This window comes from Frieseomelitta varia, unplaced genomic scaffold, assembly GCF_011392965.1.
Source record: "Frieseomelitta varia isolate USP_RPSP 00005682 unplaced genomic scaffold, Fvar_1.2 scaffold_129, whole genome shotgun sequence".
Taxonomy (NCBI): Eukaryota; Metazoa; Arthropoda; class Insecta; order Hymenoptera; family Apidae; genus Frieseomelitta; species Frieseomelitta varia.
Window position 1 is genome coordinate 99091 of NW_025108961.1, and position 17096 is coordinate 116186.

Below are 17096 nucleotides of genomic sequence, written 5' to 3' on the forward strand. Positions count from 1 at the left end.
TACATATTTTATTATATAAAATGTATATTATTCTATAATAATACGTATTTTATATCGTATAATGCAAACGTGTAATATTTTATTAAAGTATTGAATGCGGATATCAAACTCTCGCAAACACGCTATTTGTCGATCGCTCGAGTGCTATTCTTCGAGCAACACAAACACTCGTTGGGGGGAAAGTGAATTGCCGCTGGTGAAACGTGCCTCCCCGACTGTCATAATTAAGTGTAACCTTTCGACGGTCTCTTGTCGCGAACAAAGAGCAGCTCGTTTCGATCGTTTCGAAGCGAAGATCCGGTCGTGCCCTGAGAATTCCGCCAACCTTTTCGTTCGCCGGGGTTCACTCGGCTCTGTATAGGTGACCGTTCCTCGAATCGATGCCTGGTTCTTGTTGCTTCGTCTTACGTGTGGAAAAGAATCGCCCTTTATCTTTATCGCTCCTTACCTCGTTCGAAAGTATTTCGTGGCCACGATGAAAACGTGACAATGTCACGACAGCCATCAGACTGCAGAACGAGTCCGTGGTTTGAAATGAAATTACTTACATTTTAAAATACGCGCGTAAAAGTAGAGGCCAACTGAATGAAAGTTTTGTTAATAAACGAGACTGTCGACAAATTTCTGTTCCAACAACGTAAAGCTTGCCTCGCTGAGCTGAACACGGAAGGAACGATCCTTGGAAAAAGTCGTGGTTCTAGTTCGATTTACGCGGCCTTGCCTGGAAAAATATATTTAGAAAAAAAAAGAATTCGAGAATGGAGAATTAGTTTCATTTTCCAAAACGAAGAGGTATATTAAGCAACGGTTAATCATCGTAGCATCGTAGGTTGAACACACCACGGGGCGCTTAATAAACGCTTGTCCCGCGTCCTTGCGTTTCTGAATAGAAACGGGGAAAAATAATAAGCGGTGGGCGCAACGAAACGCTCGCGATAATAATATCGTTCGCGCGGAATAGTGCGTCGCCCTTCCTGGTAGAACACCGTCCTTTTTCACCCGAGAGATTGTCTAAATTTATCCCGCGCTCTCTGGAACAACGCGCAACCGGCTCGCCGACTCGCGCCGACTTTCTCCTCTCTCGTGCCTCTTTCAACCACTCGGCAATCCGTGGCTGTCTTGCCACCGCGCGCGAATTAATCGTCGGCCCTTTTCCCTCGTAAATCGTTCGGATCCCCGAGATCCACGCTCCCGATACGTGGAAATCTCCAGCTTAACGCCGGGAATCTATCAAGATCGTCGGAATGATCAATTTTTGTCAGATATTTCACATGGATGTAGATTGGAATGTAAATAAATTATTAAATATAAAATTCAGTTTTTAATATATACATCTATATTATATTGTACATAATATATATTATATAATATATATATATATAAATTGAATTTTATATTTAATAATTTATTTACATAAATAATATATTATATAGATAAGTTATTAAATACAAAAGTCAATTTTTAATATATATGTACATTTATATTATATTGTACGTAATATGTATTATATATATATATATATATATATATATATATAAATTGAATTTTATATTTAATAATTTATTTACATAAATAATATATTATATAGATAAATTATTAAATACAAAAGTCAATTTTTAATATATACATACATTTATATTATATTGTACGTAATATGTATTATATTATATATATATATAAAAATTAAATTTTATATTTAATAATTTATTTAATTATTATATAAATTCATTTATACAAATGATAATATATATTATTTATGTAATAATAATAATAATATATTATATAAATGATATAATATTATTTATGTAATAATAATAATAATAATATATTATATAAATGATATAATATTATTTATGTAAATAAATTATTAAATTCAAATTTCAATTTTTATATACGTCTTCATAATATTTTGGGAAAAAATAAAAATATTAAAATACAATTATATATTGTAACATAAAGGTATTAATCATACAATACATATTTATTAAACTTTAGATATATAATTACATAATATAATATCCTAGGAAACATTTATACACACACACACACACAAAATTTATTTGTTTAAACGAAATGTATATCATACAAGTATATCGTAATTTTACGTTTTAATCGCCGATAGTACTAGCGTGCGTGTCGCATTTCACTTCCGTTGTTATCACTATCAATGCTTCCGAAAAGCAGCAGATTTTATCATTTTGTTGTTATCGTACGTTTCCCTCGTAATCACTCCGTTTCGTTAAATCGTTGCACGTAAATGCGCAATCCTTTACAGGAAGTGGATCCGTTCAGTTAATTCCAAAGTGACTCCGGATTCGGATGACACGCGAACTGTATCCACTCTGTACCGCGAATGAATTAGCTATTCACGCGAAGCATTCGAGTAACACGCTCGTCACGCGACGTCGTCGTCTCTCTCATACTCGCGTTGAACTCGCTGTGCTGGTTGACGCAGATTTATACCAGAAAACGTTTTCGTTACAACGTTTGGCCTCCCTTGCGTTTATTCAACCGCCGCTGAATTCGTTCAGCAACGGATGATTAAGCGTTCGTCATTTTTGCAAGTGTTTACCTTTTGTTTCTCTGACGATTATAATTTATTTATTTTGTTTCTCTTTCGTTATAATTTATTTATTTTGGCGTGGTAATTTCATTCAAACGCAAACACCTCTGCGTATATAAGTACGTACGTACGTGCTTCGTTGCGTCCATTGTTGCGTGAATATACGAGAATCTTTTGCAAGATTTCGAGCGAGACCTTCCCGCCGGGATATTCAGTTTGGCTGCATTCTCATGGAAATTCCCCGGAGCAGCCACGTACAGGGTGGGAGGAAAAGTTTATCGGTGGTTGTTGTAGATGAATTTTATACCTTTGATGGAGATGCACGTAGAGAGAATGCAAAATTGAATTTCAAGGTCAGAAAAAATTTTTTTTTTTTGAAAAAATCGTTTTCTTTCTCATGACGAAGATAAAGCTTTCCCAAGGAATCTAATAGTTTTCTTGAAAAATGGCAAAGAAGTTTCTTAATCGTTTAACTTTGCGGGCGTATGGGTCCTAACAGCGACTTTATGGTTCTAGATTAGATTTTACTAACATTTGATTTATTAAAGTTGTAAAATATAATGAGTTTAAATAATTAAATGATAAAACTAACTGTTAACATTATTCGAAATACAAACATTACGTAATATAGACATCCACGCGTCCAGAAACATAAAGTCGCTGTTAGCACTCACGTTTGAATTTCAAGGCCAAAAAGAATTTCTTTTGAAAAAAATCGTATTTTATTTCATGACGAAGGTAAAGCTTTCCTAAGGAACCTAATAATTCTCTTGAAAAATGGCAAAAAAGTTTCTCGCTTATAACTTAGAAAAGTTTGTTCTGTCATAGATGAATTCTACATTTTCGATTTGATGGGGATGCATGTACATTGATCCTTGAATTTCAAGGTCAAAAGTTTTTTTTTCTTTCCTTTTTGCATTGTATTCTACTCATCACGAAGGTACAGTTTTTCCAAGGAACCTAATAGTTCTCTTGAAAAATGGCAAAGAAGTTAACACTGCCGACGCGTGGGTTCTAACAGCGACTTTACGATTCCTGGCATGTAGATAACTATTACGTAATTAGGTTCCGTATTTAGGTTTCACTAAAATTTGATTTATCGTAGCGGTAGCATCAGTGTGAGTCTAAATATTCAAACTAACTGTTAATATTATTCGAAATGTAAACATTAACCATAAAGTCGCTGTTAGAACCCATGCGTCCACGGTGTTAAATAACGAAGAAACTTCTTTGCCACTTTTCAAAACAACTATTGGGTTCTTTGGAAAAAGTTTTACCTCCGTGATAAGTAGAATACAACATAAAAAAAAAATTTAACCTTGAAATTCAATCTTTGTCTCGTATTAACTTATAACCTATCTGTCTTCCTTCCTCGAAAACAAGTTGTCCACAGGCTTGTATTTTTCATTCAGTAGGGCACTTGTGTTATTTTTACCGGTTTGACCTTTCAGCCTTCAGTTCAATACGCCTGCAGGACATTCGAAATAGTGTTGAACTTGAGCGTAATTCTTAAAAAAGTTGCCAGGGCTCGTAGCGATCTGCTATCGGTTCCTTCACTCTAGGCTCACTTTTCTTCAACGAAATTACACGAGGTAGTGGGATCGCGACAGTAACATCGGAATCTCCAAGCACGTTGTCGCAATTTGCATTTGTATACGGTTCGGTGCGGTTTCCGCGCGGCTGAGAGATCATCCGCCTGAGAGATCGTGGCAGCTTCTCCAGCGAGCCGAGGTTTCCTGGCGCTCTGCTTTCGGGCAAACTGGTCCTCAAAAGAACTGGTTAAGCGTGCAATTATATTCCTAGCGTACCGTGTATAAATTGCCAGAGTTCATTCACGCGAAATATTCAACCGAGTTGATCGCGCGAGTTCGCTGATCCTTTTTACGAAAAGGCCTCGCCTCTTTTTGCTCGCGTTGTATTTGAAACAAACCCGCAAGCGGACCGCGATATCGGCGAAACGAAATCCTGTTCAACTACCTTAATTATGGAGAAAAAATAAGAATAAAAATAAAAGATAAAAAAAGGTTAATTCATTCTCGAGTTGCTGCGTGCAGTGGGTGCGTCTGACCCGAACCGGTTCAATCCACTGCCGAGATTTAGAGTCACGAATAAACCATTTATAATGTTCGTAATTTCTCTAAAAAAGAAATATAAATATTCTTAGGAAAATTTACAAACACGTATATAATTGCAAGTATAAATTTCATCTAATTTTATGAGATTATTCTTGTGGAGATTTATGGATATAGATATTCCTGTAAATTCTTGTGAAAGAAATGAAGAGAATAAAATAAATCTCTTATAAAGTGTTCATATGTAAAACGTAATATTTTAATTTATATGAAACATTATATAAATATAATTTAATAAGAAATATTGTTACGAAAAATATTGATAAATATCGATTTGTGAAAAGAAAGTCTCTCATAAAGTATTTATACAAAATATAATATTTACGTTCATATTCCTATGAAACATTATAAATATTTATAATTGTAAATGTGAATGTAATTTTATTAGAGAAATAGAATAGACTAAATCTCTTGCAAAAAGTATTTATGCAAAATACAATATTCGTATTTATATTTTCACGAAATACGTAAATATTTTTAATTACATACAAGTATTTTTTCGTAAAATATTTATATTTCGAGATGTACGTGACTGTCAGCAATTTTCCATAAAAAAAAAAGCACAATATTTCGTTCCTCGTGATTGCGAGATTCAAACTAAAAAAAAAAAAAAATCCGCTCTTGTGCTTTTGTTCGACTTCGAGGATCGAAGAACCAAAAAAAGAGAGTAAAATGTTCATATGTAAAATGTAATATTTTAATTTATATGAAACATTATATAAATATAATTTAATAAGAAATATTGTTACGAAAAATATTGATAAATATCGATTTGTGAAAAGAAAGTCTCTCATAAAGTATTTATACAAAATATAATATTTACGTTCATATTCCTATGAAACATTATAAATATTTATAATTGTAAATGTAAATGTAATTTTATTAAAAAATAAACATTCTGACGAAAATTTACAGACAAATATCCTACAATTCCAAAAGAGAAATAGAATAGACTAAATCTCTTGCAAAAAGTATTTATGCAAAATACAATATTCGTATTTATATTCTCACGAAATACATAAATATTTTAAATTACATACAAATATTTTTTCGTAAAATATTTATATTTCGAGATGTACGTGACTGTCAGCAATTTTCCATAAAAAAAAAAAGCACAATATTTCGTTCCTCGTGATTGCGAGATTCAAACTAAAAAAAAAAAAAAAATCCGCTCTTGTGCTTTTGTTCGACTTCGAGGCTCGAAGAACCAAAAAAAGAGAGTAGGGACAATCGGTCGAAAGTATGGCAATTAGCAGAATCAGCCCGCGAGATCGGTTCGGACCGATCTTTGGCTCCACGCGGTTATCTGCAGAGCAATGCACGTAAAACGGCGCGCTGCAGTCCGATATAGTTAAGCACAAAGCAAAGGAGAAGTTTCTAACGGCACTTCCCTCTGTCTAGGCGCGCGCGTTCTCGGGGTTAGGTTGAACTGTGGCAGGTAAAAGCCGCGGCCAGATGCCTTATCGACTTGCCACGGCACCCGGCGACATTCCTTCTAATTGCTTCGAAACTAGCGGGCTCGGCTCTCCGCGCCGATTTTTCCGAAATCGGCCGACCAATTAGATCCAGCCACGAGGACACGATCTCGAGCCGGTCGAGAGAGGCGGGCCCCTGCTTGTTGGCGCTTTCACGAACTCACCTCGCAGCTAGCTAGACCACTCGTCTCGTTCACGTTGAAAAACCATGATTCTTACGCGTTCCAACGCTGTTATTTATCGCTGTCAGCTCGTTAACGATCCCCATTTTTCTCTCTCTCTCTCTCTCTCTCTCTCTCTCTCTTTCTCTTTTCTTGTCGGATGATCGACGTTGAGTGGAAACTGCGAAGCGATCTTCCCTCGTCGACGAGCACAGCTTCCGAGACGGAACTATACTGCTCACGAAAATTAGGGGATATTTCAAAATGAGTTTGAAGCGATAAAAGAAGAAGCACTTGATTTTTTTTTTTTTTTTTTTATTAAACAACAACGTCAGACATTTTGCTTGACATCGAATGCTTCTTTTTTTTTTAACGTTTCATATTCATTTTGAAATATCTAATACACACACACACACACTATATATATATATATATATATATATATATATACCAAAATTAAATAGTATTACGTATACTAAATTTCTAAATTAAAGATTTAAAAAAATGACAACCTCGGCGAATATACGTATTATACATATATGTATTATATTCGTATCATTCTATTAATAAAAATCAGCAAACATTGCCAGAAAATTTTTCAAATTTCGCTCGTAAAGTCATACTAACGTAAACCCAGTGTTAATAATAACTTTTATCTCGGTATGTATGTACAGCAACGATTCGTCTTCGTTGTCACCTCTGTATCTCGCACTTCTGTCGAACTGACAGTTTTGACAAATTCTTTTTACACGCTTCGTCCATCGTTTCACGTGTCAAATGGCCCCAGAAGGTTCCTCCATCTTCGTTTCATCAATGCGCAGTATTTTATTCTATTCTACGTTGTACCATCGATCCATCCTGAAGCTCTTTGCAATTTGTAGGATTTGTTAGCCAGGATGGAAATTATAAATTATTCGAAGATCTATGCTGCGAGTTAATTGTCACAATTAATCTCTTGCCACGCACGTCGAGAATTTTTTTGTCCCAAACTGCAACATTTTCTCAGTTTCAAGTATATTTATGAATGTAATAGTATTGTATTATAAATATATAAATAAGTATATAAGTATATATTTATAAATGTATATATAAGTATATAAGAATATATTTATAAATGTATATATAAGTATATAAGAATATATTTATAAATGTATATATAAGTATATAAGTATATATTTATAAATGTAATATATTGTATTGTACTATAAATTTATATATATATGTAATAATTTATATATAAATGTTATAATTTATATATAAATGTAATAATTTATATAATATATAGTAAATGATATAAATGTAAGCAAAACAAGTGATAAATTTATTATTGATTTCTCAATAATTTCCAATGATATCGACGAATTCAAAAGAAAAGGAAAAACGACGAATTATTGTATTCGGTCGCTCGTTATGGTCCGCGAACCTAGACAAATCTCAAATCGAAGCTTGCCAGCCTCGAAGAAGTAATATTCCATATCCTACTCGTCAGTGGGTGGTTGAACGACGTCGAACGATGGTGAACGAGATGCGCAGAGCCGCGACCTTGGAGGCTTCGCACCCTTTTTAAACGTCTAATTCCTCCCGATGTTCCCGAGCTTAATAACACCTTCGACAGTGGCGCGCTGCCACTCGAAGAAACGTCGTTTGCTTACAAACGAGGGACAAAGGCGTCGTAAAGAGGACGTTTACAGCCGGGGCACGTCATATCTGCCGCCGTATTAATACGTCGGGCCGGGCGGAGTGCAGAAATTGCGAAACGACGACGAGAGACCGATGGCGGCTGCCGGCTCGCAACACCGGCCGGGGACATTAATTCCTGATATTGCCCTCGTAAATATTCGCGAAACGCTCTCCTGTCCCTCCCTTCGCCTCGTGCCCTTCCTCACGCACACGCTGCAGAAGATTGAAACGCTTCTTTCTTTCGCACGACGCGAACGCCGCAACTGCGTCCCTTTCGGCGACTTTGAATTCTTTTTTTTTCCTTTTCTCGTCAGACGACCTTTCGCCTCGCCCATACATCACGCTGCAAATCTACGCTGCGCGCGAGAGGAGAGGAGAGGAGAGGAGAGCAGAGACCCGTAAATCTCGGGACGAGCCGTCGATTTCTCTTTCGCGGAATACGAACGATTCGTAGAACGTCCGCTCTGATAAATATCAGCCGTCTGTTGTCGATATCGTTACGGAAGGAGCACTCGATACGTCAACTTCTTATTATTGATCCAGTTAGTTTTTTTTTTTCTTTTTTTTTTTTTAACTTTTTCGGAAATGTTTCTTGTACGTGTCGTCCTTGTGCGCCAGCAATCTATTTACGAAGAGAATTTTGGCGAGATCGAAGTATTCACTTGAAATGAAATATATAGCACAATATTGGGAATGATCGTCTTCTTTTAAAATCACCTGCGCTGACGGCAACTGGATTGCGGACCGTAACGAGTGACCGAACCGTACAGAATAAATTCGTCGCTTTCTTTTTGAACTCGTCGGTGTTACTTGCTTTGCCTGGGTTTTATAATTAAATATACTTGAAAACTGAGAAATTTATTGCAATTTCGGGGACAAAAAATTCTCATAATAATGGTATTTAGCATGAAATATTGTTGATTATTATCGTTCAAAGCAATCAAGTAATAGTATATAGGAGTTAATGATACATAATTTCAATCTTCGAATAAGTTTCCTTTATTTTGTAAAGTTTCAAAAAGCGATAAGAAGGTTAGTTCACGTGAATTATCTCGAATTACTCGAATAATAATTCGATGATAATAAATATCAACTGATTCACCACTCTATCTCGAGAATTTCTTCTTTTGAAATTTTTGTTATATCATACATCATATCTGCGTTCATTATAATTATCAGCATAAAAAATTTTATAATTTTAGCTATTGTAAATTTAAAAAAGGATTGTATACGTATCAAAATTAACTTTTGCACGATACAAGTCGCAAGATGGCGCGCACAAGCGATCGTAGCAAGAAAATATTTAGAAATGATATACATTAACTCGTATCCATAAGGTAATATCGTTTCTTGATACTATACAAAATTCTATTTCATTTAAAAGTTAATGCAATTTTAATCTGTAATATAATTTAACAACAAGCACGCTAAATGTCAATATATTTAACTAGAATATAGGTTATGTTGTAATAAATTAAATTATTGCCAGTAGATGGCAATGTTTATTAAATTTGAAAAAAAGAACAACGTTACTTGTGGGTACCCCTAATAGAAGAGCAAGTTAAATCTAATCTCAAAATGTTCTATAATGTCCAAGACTTACAAATACATTTCATTTCCCACAAATGGATTTAATTCGTGTAACAAATTCTCGCATGACGAAAATCGCCATTTCTTTGTAATGAGTATACTCGTTATTCACAGCCAAGAGGTTATCAATTATATATTTAATATAAATATATGTTTATAATATAATATAAATCTAATATAAATAAAAATATATAATATATGATATAAATATAATATAAATAAAAATATACAATATGTGATATAAATATAATATAAATAAAAATATACAATATGTGATATAAATATAATGTAAATAAAAATATATAATGTGATATAAATATAATATAAATAAAAATATATACTATGTGATATAAATATAATATAAATAAAAATATATAATATATGATATAAATACAACATAAATTAATAAATACTAAGTCTAATACCACTCGCCATCTCGTAATAATAACAACGCTTATAAATCCCCCACTTATAAGATAAGGAGAGCAGGAAAGTCTTGGTTGTACCAAGTCCGACCGATATCCGGATGGATCTACTGCGACGTTAAACTCGAAGCTTACCGGTCGAACGGTAATTACGGTTCTACATGACCATAGTAGAAGAAACCTCGAAGAAAATTTCATTTGCATAATGTGCAATTAAGCGCGTATAAAACACACACAGCCGGAGAACAACTCTGGAGGATGAATTCCATTTTGAAAAATTCGCCTGCCAATACGAAAGGTGTAATCGTTCTTTCCACGGAGATACAGGCGAAACCCATTAGCTGAAACGCTGGAAGGATGATATTTTAAACACTGCGACGAGAAATAATAACCATCGCGCGTCTTATCTTCGGCGAACGTACGCGCACTGGATGGATGACAGAACGAGCGTGTTACGCGCGGACAGATAAAAGCAAAAGGCAAAAGATTATAGTGTTTGAGCCGAAGCGGAGCCTCTTACTTACACAGACCTCGTGCGTCTCTGCTCGTTTCCTCGTGGATTGTCTAACTACGTGTGTAACTAGAACCATCCAATTTGGTATTGAACGTTGAACCAACGATCCGCGACGCACGTACATATTTACGCGTTATCTCGGCGGTTGGAGTTTCGAATCCGCGTGGGCGCGGATGATTCGTTTTTCATACGGAATAACCGGCCACGATCCTCGTGTCGATTCTCGATAGTATCCTCGTATGTATATCCTGAGGGAACCACCGGGACGTATCTCGCTTATCGGCCCCACGATAAAACGCCTGGTCGTCCTTCGCGCGTTATAATACGCGCGTAACCGCGATCGTTTCGACATTTTTCTCCTCCTCCTCCTCCTCCTCCTCCTCCGCCCTCTCGAGTCGTAAAAGGAGGTCGACCATTAACGCGTCTCGTTTCGTGCGATTTGCCCGTAGGCACGGAAATAATCGCGGCTTATGCATATCCCGCGGAGCTGGGGCTCAAGAACAGCCCATGCATATGCATATCGCGTGTATTAATCCACGGTGCTTGTCCGAGCACCGGACGTTTCATTTTAAAAAACGTATCGGAATTGTGTTCGAGAAACGTCCGCGTGCCGAGCAACGTTGCAAACAGGTGATTTTTATATCCTTGAAATTTGATATCGTTCGTTGAAATTTTATAACATGACGTGGAATGTTTGTATTTGTTTGAAAGTGACTTTGTTTCTATTTGATTTGATATTTATAATCAGATCTGTCCGTGTTTGAAAATTGTTAACTAAGGACAGGAGACGTTGAAACTTTTTTGTTAAACTTAATGTTTATAGTGACTCGTGTACGTCGAAAAATTGTTAATTTTGGATAAGAGTCTTGAAACTTTAGTTCCAATTTTATAAAATTTCTTTTCTATTGACTTAATGTTTATAGTAATCTGTGTATGAAAAATTATTAATTTCAGGACAAAAGTCGTGAAACTTTAGTTTCAACATTATGGAACTTGAACAATATGAAATAATGTAATAATATAATTAATTATACAAGTAGAGAACTTTAGTTTTGATTTTATAAAAGTTACGCATGAGAGACAAAGGTACGAAGATATTGCGTTTGTGTTTTCTGTTTGTATTTTTTCATGTAATAGATTTTACGGGATTAAGTTTTAAAATAAGGACGGTTAACTGGCGGCCGGCGACTCCCCTACTTTCTTGATCGCTAGTGCTATGCCCCTCCATTACACTGAAATTTCCCCGCCGCGCGAGATTGGAGAGAACAGTGGAGAGTCTAGGACCTAAAACTAATAATTTCAGACATACGAATCAATGAATACTTCTTTACAAAATTAAACTATCTTTGAAACTAATAATTTCAGGTATACAAATTACAAAATGTATCGAATATCGTCGAGTAACGAATCAGAAAGTATATCATTCCATTTAACGCTGAAACTTTCATCAGAGACATTAAAATAAAAAAAAAAAATAAAATAAAATAGGAAGACTTTATAATACAATGCGCTTTGTAATACTTTTCACATATTTTACGAGAAATCATCTAAATCATCAAAAAAGAGAATACATTGTTTTACATCTATCTAAAATTATGAATCAAAAAGTATATCATTCCATTTAACATTACACTGAAACTACAAAATTTCCAGCAGACATTAAAATAAAAAAAAAATAAAATAAAATAGGAAGACTTTGTAATACAATGCGCTTTGTAATACTTTTCACATATTTTACGAGAAATCATCTAAATCATCAAAAAAGAGAATACATTGTTTTACATCTATCTAAAATTATGAATCAAAAAGTATATCATTCCATTTAACATTACACTGAAACTACAAAATTTCCAGCAGACATTAAAATAAAAAAAAAATAAAATAAAATAGGAAGACTTTGTAATACAATGCGCTTTGTAATACTTTTCACATATTTTACGAGAAATCATCTAAATCATCAAAAAAGAGAATACATTGTTTTACATCTATCTAAAATTATGAATCAAAAAGTATATCGTTCCATTTAACGCTGAAAACAAAATTTCTATCAGAGACATTAAAATAAAAAAAAATAAAAAAATAAAATAAATAGGAAGACTTTATAATACAATGCGCTTTGTAATACTTTTCATATATTTTACGAGAAATCATCTAAATCATCAAAAAAGAGATATATATATTGTTTTACATCTATCTAAAATTATGAATCAAAAAGTATATCGTTCCATTTAACGCTGAAACTACAAAATTTCCATCAGAGATTGAAATAAAAATCATTAAAATAAAAAAAAATAGAATATGAAACCATTAAAATAAAGAAAATAAAATAGGAAGACTTTATAACACAGTGCACTTTGTAATACTTTTCACATATTTTACACCTATCTAAAATTATGAACCGGTCATTTTGACCATTTTGATAGTTCTAGAACGTTAAAAAAGCGGAGATGTAATCTTCCCACTTACAAAAAAAAAAAAAAAAATCATCGTGCACTTTCTCACACCTAAAACGAAAACGACGGAAATATATCGGAGGCGATAAACTTGGACGATGCTCCCTTTACGGTCCATGTTTCGGTTTCCGAAAAGAAGGAACAGACTGCAACGCATTCGCTGACGTATCGATGAAAACATTCCAAAACGAGAACGACCGAATTCTTTCGGCGCTGGTTTTCCAGGAAAGAGCTGGCGTTCTTCATTGGTTGATTCATCGGCGGATTCAAAGGGGACGCGAAATCTGGTCGTCGAATAATGGCGCGCGTAGGAGAACCCGCATGGGAGAGAAAGAGGGGCTTCTTTGGGCACCTACGTGCCGACCACGTCGTTTCAACCAAATATTTACCGTTCAGTGGTGACGCGACGCATAAGCAAGGGTTTTCAACTTGTTAACTTGTGCAGGGAATCGTTTTCACAAATTATTTCTCAGTTTCGCGAACCCATAGGCGCGTGTCTCATGGGTTTTTACCCTCTCCCCGTCTTCGTTTTTCCCTTTCACATTCCTTTTCCCCACAAGAGGATTATGTTCCTCGACTCTGCGCGTAATTTTTAATTTATTCTTTCCGTATATCGATACTATAGCGTAACTATGGAAAATGTTTTTGAACATGTCGAAGGTGTAATTCAACAGTCTGTTTAAAATTCCGGCGCGTTCCTTTTGAAATGCAGATCGTCGACTGTTCTCGCGATAAAGGGAGAAGAAATTAGAAATGTGACAAACTAACGGGAACGAGTAGATGGAAATGATTTTTTCCCGCATTACTGTTCGAGATGGCTCGCTTATTAAAATTTGTATCGCCCTCTCGTTCGCTGGATGACGGATTCAAAGATGTTTCGCGGCACCGATTTCACGACATCAACTAGAAGAAGAAAGAGAGAAAGAGAGAGAGAGAGAGAGAAAGAATCGCGAAACGACACCACCAACGCGAGACTCTCCCTCTTCGCTTCGTTTTCGTTTGCCAGCGTTTTCCTCTCGGCCACGTTAACGCCCTCGTCGAGTTTTCTTCCCTTTTTCCCTGCCTTCACTCTCTTCTCTCTCTCTCTTTCTGTCTCTCTTCCTTTCCTGTTACTCTCCCGTCTTTTTGACTTTGAGAGAAAATACGCGAGATTCGGTTGCACGAGCTACAAACTGAGGAGGAATCTTTGATCGTCCGTTTGGCGAGCTCTGTTAACTCTTTGAGTGCGCTGCATACTCTTTCAGACGGAATATTTTTTCGTTTAGCCTTACCGCCAAAGATCGATGGACTCTCTGTTGAGTCCACGATGTAAGTACTGTAACTAATACTAAGTAATAATGTAGTTGTAATTTTTTTTTTTAATTGAACAATGCAAGACAGATTTTTTTGAGCGTGGATTATTTTATTAGAAACGTGAGACATTTAAAACGTGCCGCAATTTGAAGAGATACGAATGAATCGGGATATTTGTACTTGACAAACATAACTAAAATACATTTTATATCGTGTAACCATACTTTATATATACGTTATACCAAATAACATAACATACTTTACATTATAACTAAATTGCGAGAGGAGAAATGTACAAACACAGGAAAAAGAAGAATAACGTACTATACTAAATACGTACATATTATATTTTATATTATATTTATAACATAAAATTTAATATTATGTTATACTATATTATACTGTTGTACTAATAGTATACTATACTAGTATATTATACAATATTATACTATACCTAACTAATACTATAACTAAATTTAATATTATGTTATACTGTATTATACTAATAGTATACTATACTAGTATAGTACTATATTACTATATTATACTAATAGTACACTATACTAGTATAGTACTATATTACTATATCATACTAATAGTATACTATGCTAGTATAGTACTATATTACTATATTATACTAATAGTATACTATGCTAGTATAGTACTATATTATACTTATAGTATACTATACTAGTATAGTACTATATTACTATATTATACTAATAGTATACTAGTATAGTACTATATTACTATATTATACTAATAGTATACTAGTATAGTACTATACTACTATATTATACTAATAGTATACTAGTATACTATATTATACAATATTATACTATAACATAACATACTATACTATACTATAGCTAAATCACGAGTGAAGAAATGTACAAACAATACATATAATTTTCACGCGGCAGAAAGGAGAATGACATACCATACTAAATACATATGTACGTGCTATGTTACAACTAAATTGCGACAGAAGAAGAACTGTTTGGAAAACCGGTTACAAAGTACACATAAAATGGTTATCGACGATCGAGTCTGAGGGAGGAAACGATTTCAGTCTGAGCAACAGTATAACGACTCTGTTGGGACGACTCCGTTCTAAATTGATCCCTTTCGTTTTCAGATTGCCGTCTCCGTACAACAAGCAGTCGGCAGTCGGCGGTGCAGGTGGCGGACCTGGCGCTGGGACCACGAGCATACCCTTGCCTGCCACCGTCGCTGCCACCAGAAGATGTCCTCCAGACAAGGTTAGGCCCGCTCCGACGCCGACGCATCAATCGCAACTCGGTGAGTTTCCTTCGCTCGCTTATACTTCCACCAGAGTGGAGGTGAAAACTTTCTAAACTGTATCGATTCGCTTAGCAGCCACCGCTATTTTACTACCAGAGACTGAAAACCGAAATATTTTGAGATCTAGGTGTTATGCCCAGAGACTGAAACCGAAATATCGTGAGGTTTAGGTATTATACCGGTATTTGCTCCTATATTATATCATAATGTAACCGCTATTTGGGAAATTGGTTTTAATACCGGTATTTTCATACGTATTTTATCGGTATTTAACGTCCACAACGATAAAAATACCGAAATATATATACCGCTTTACTGACGAAAACACATTTTTCGCATCTTCCGCAGTAACTCTTATTAATATTCGGGCATCATGCTGTTCAAAATATTGTTGTGGATTTCGATTGTTTATAATGGTAAATTTGGATTAATTTCTTAATGATATAATAGAACATTCATTATGGTTTATATAGTAACGTAAATTTTATTTATTTATTGCACAGACTTTTCTTAATGTCAAACAATAAACTTGAACTATGTCGAACTTGTAGCGTGGCAAAAATATTCGGACATTTGAAGAACTACAACGTTTGAGCCTGAAAATTGTTAACATAAACGATAATTAATATTTTGTTAGGTAGCCCTTAACTTCAATAATACGTCGCAGACGCTTAGGCATATTTCCAGTAATTTTTTTCAAGTAATTTAGCGGAATATTCTTCCATTCTACGATTAATCGTTGTTTTAAACTCCTCTTTCGATTTATCGACGTACGACAATCAGTCATTTTTCACCGAGAAAAAGGAAAAACGTATCGAGAGATCGGTCGTCTTTTAAAATTAAGTAAGAGTATCGTGGCTGACATTGTATGGAGATACAACGATGAATTAGTATTAGAAATAATATAAAGGATACGTGTGTAAGCATCATCAAATTTACTATCGGCAGCTTTATGAAAACATTTAATCATTGTCTCCTTTTCTAATATATTAATATTTTATTTACCGGTATTATACCGAAATCTATCATCTACCGACCTAACATCGTTTTGATAGCATCGTACCGATATTCGCACCATTAAAAATACCAGTATTTTATTCGTAATACCGATTCGGTCTCTGATTTTAACTCTTCTCGTTAAATACTCGGTCTTACTCTTTATCATTGAAGTTTTTTAAGCTTTCTATATCTATAGTCTTTATTATTAAAGCTTCTTAAGCTTCGATCATTCACAAGATTCGCGCGAATTTATCTCGAACAATAATTTGCGAGTAGATTTTTGAAACTGAATGTCGTTCGGTAACAATGGATTTCGATGAATGGTACGTAGCTCGTTTGGTCAATTAAAGGAATTCGAAACTGTGAGAATAATAATTGGGGAAATGATAAATTGAGAGAAGAACTGGTTATTCGAGGAAGTAATATTTTTTTGATAGTTGACTTTAAGCACTTCACTTTAAAATTATTTCTATTCGAAATAAATGTCAGTTAAACCAAGATACTCA

At 34.6% G+C, this 17096-nt stretch overlaps 1 protein-coding gene across 1 annotated transcript in view; it reads left to right on the forward strand.

Moving 5' to 3' along the window:
- LOC122528700 overlaps positions 1-15644 on the forward strand; it is a 104335-nt gene extending 88691 nt beyond the window's left edge. Inside the window, exon 5 of the mRNA XM_043654093.1 lies at positions 15425-15644. Within this exon, the coding sequence (XP_043510028.1) occupies positions 15425-15644 (220 nt within the window). The remainder of the gene's footprint in view (positions 1-15424) is intronic.
- Positions 15645-17096: the final 1452 nt, after the last annotated feature.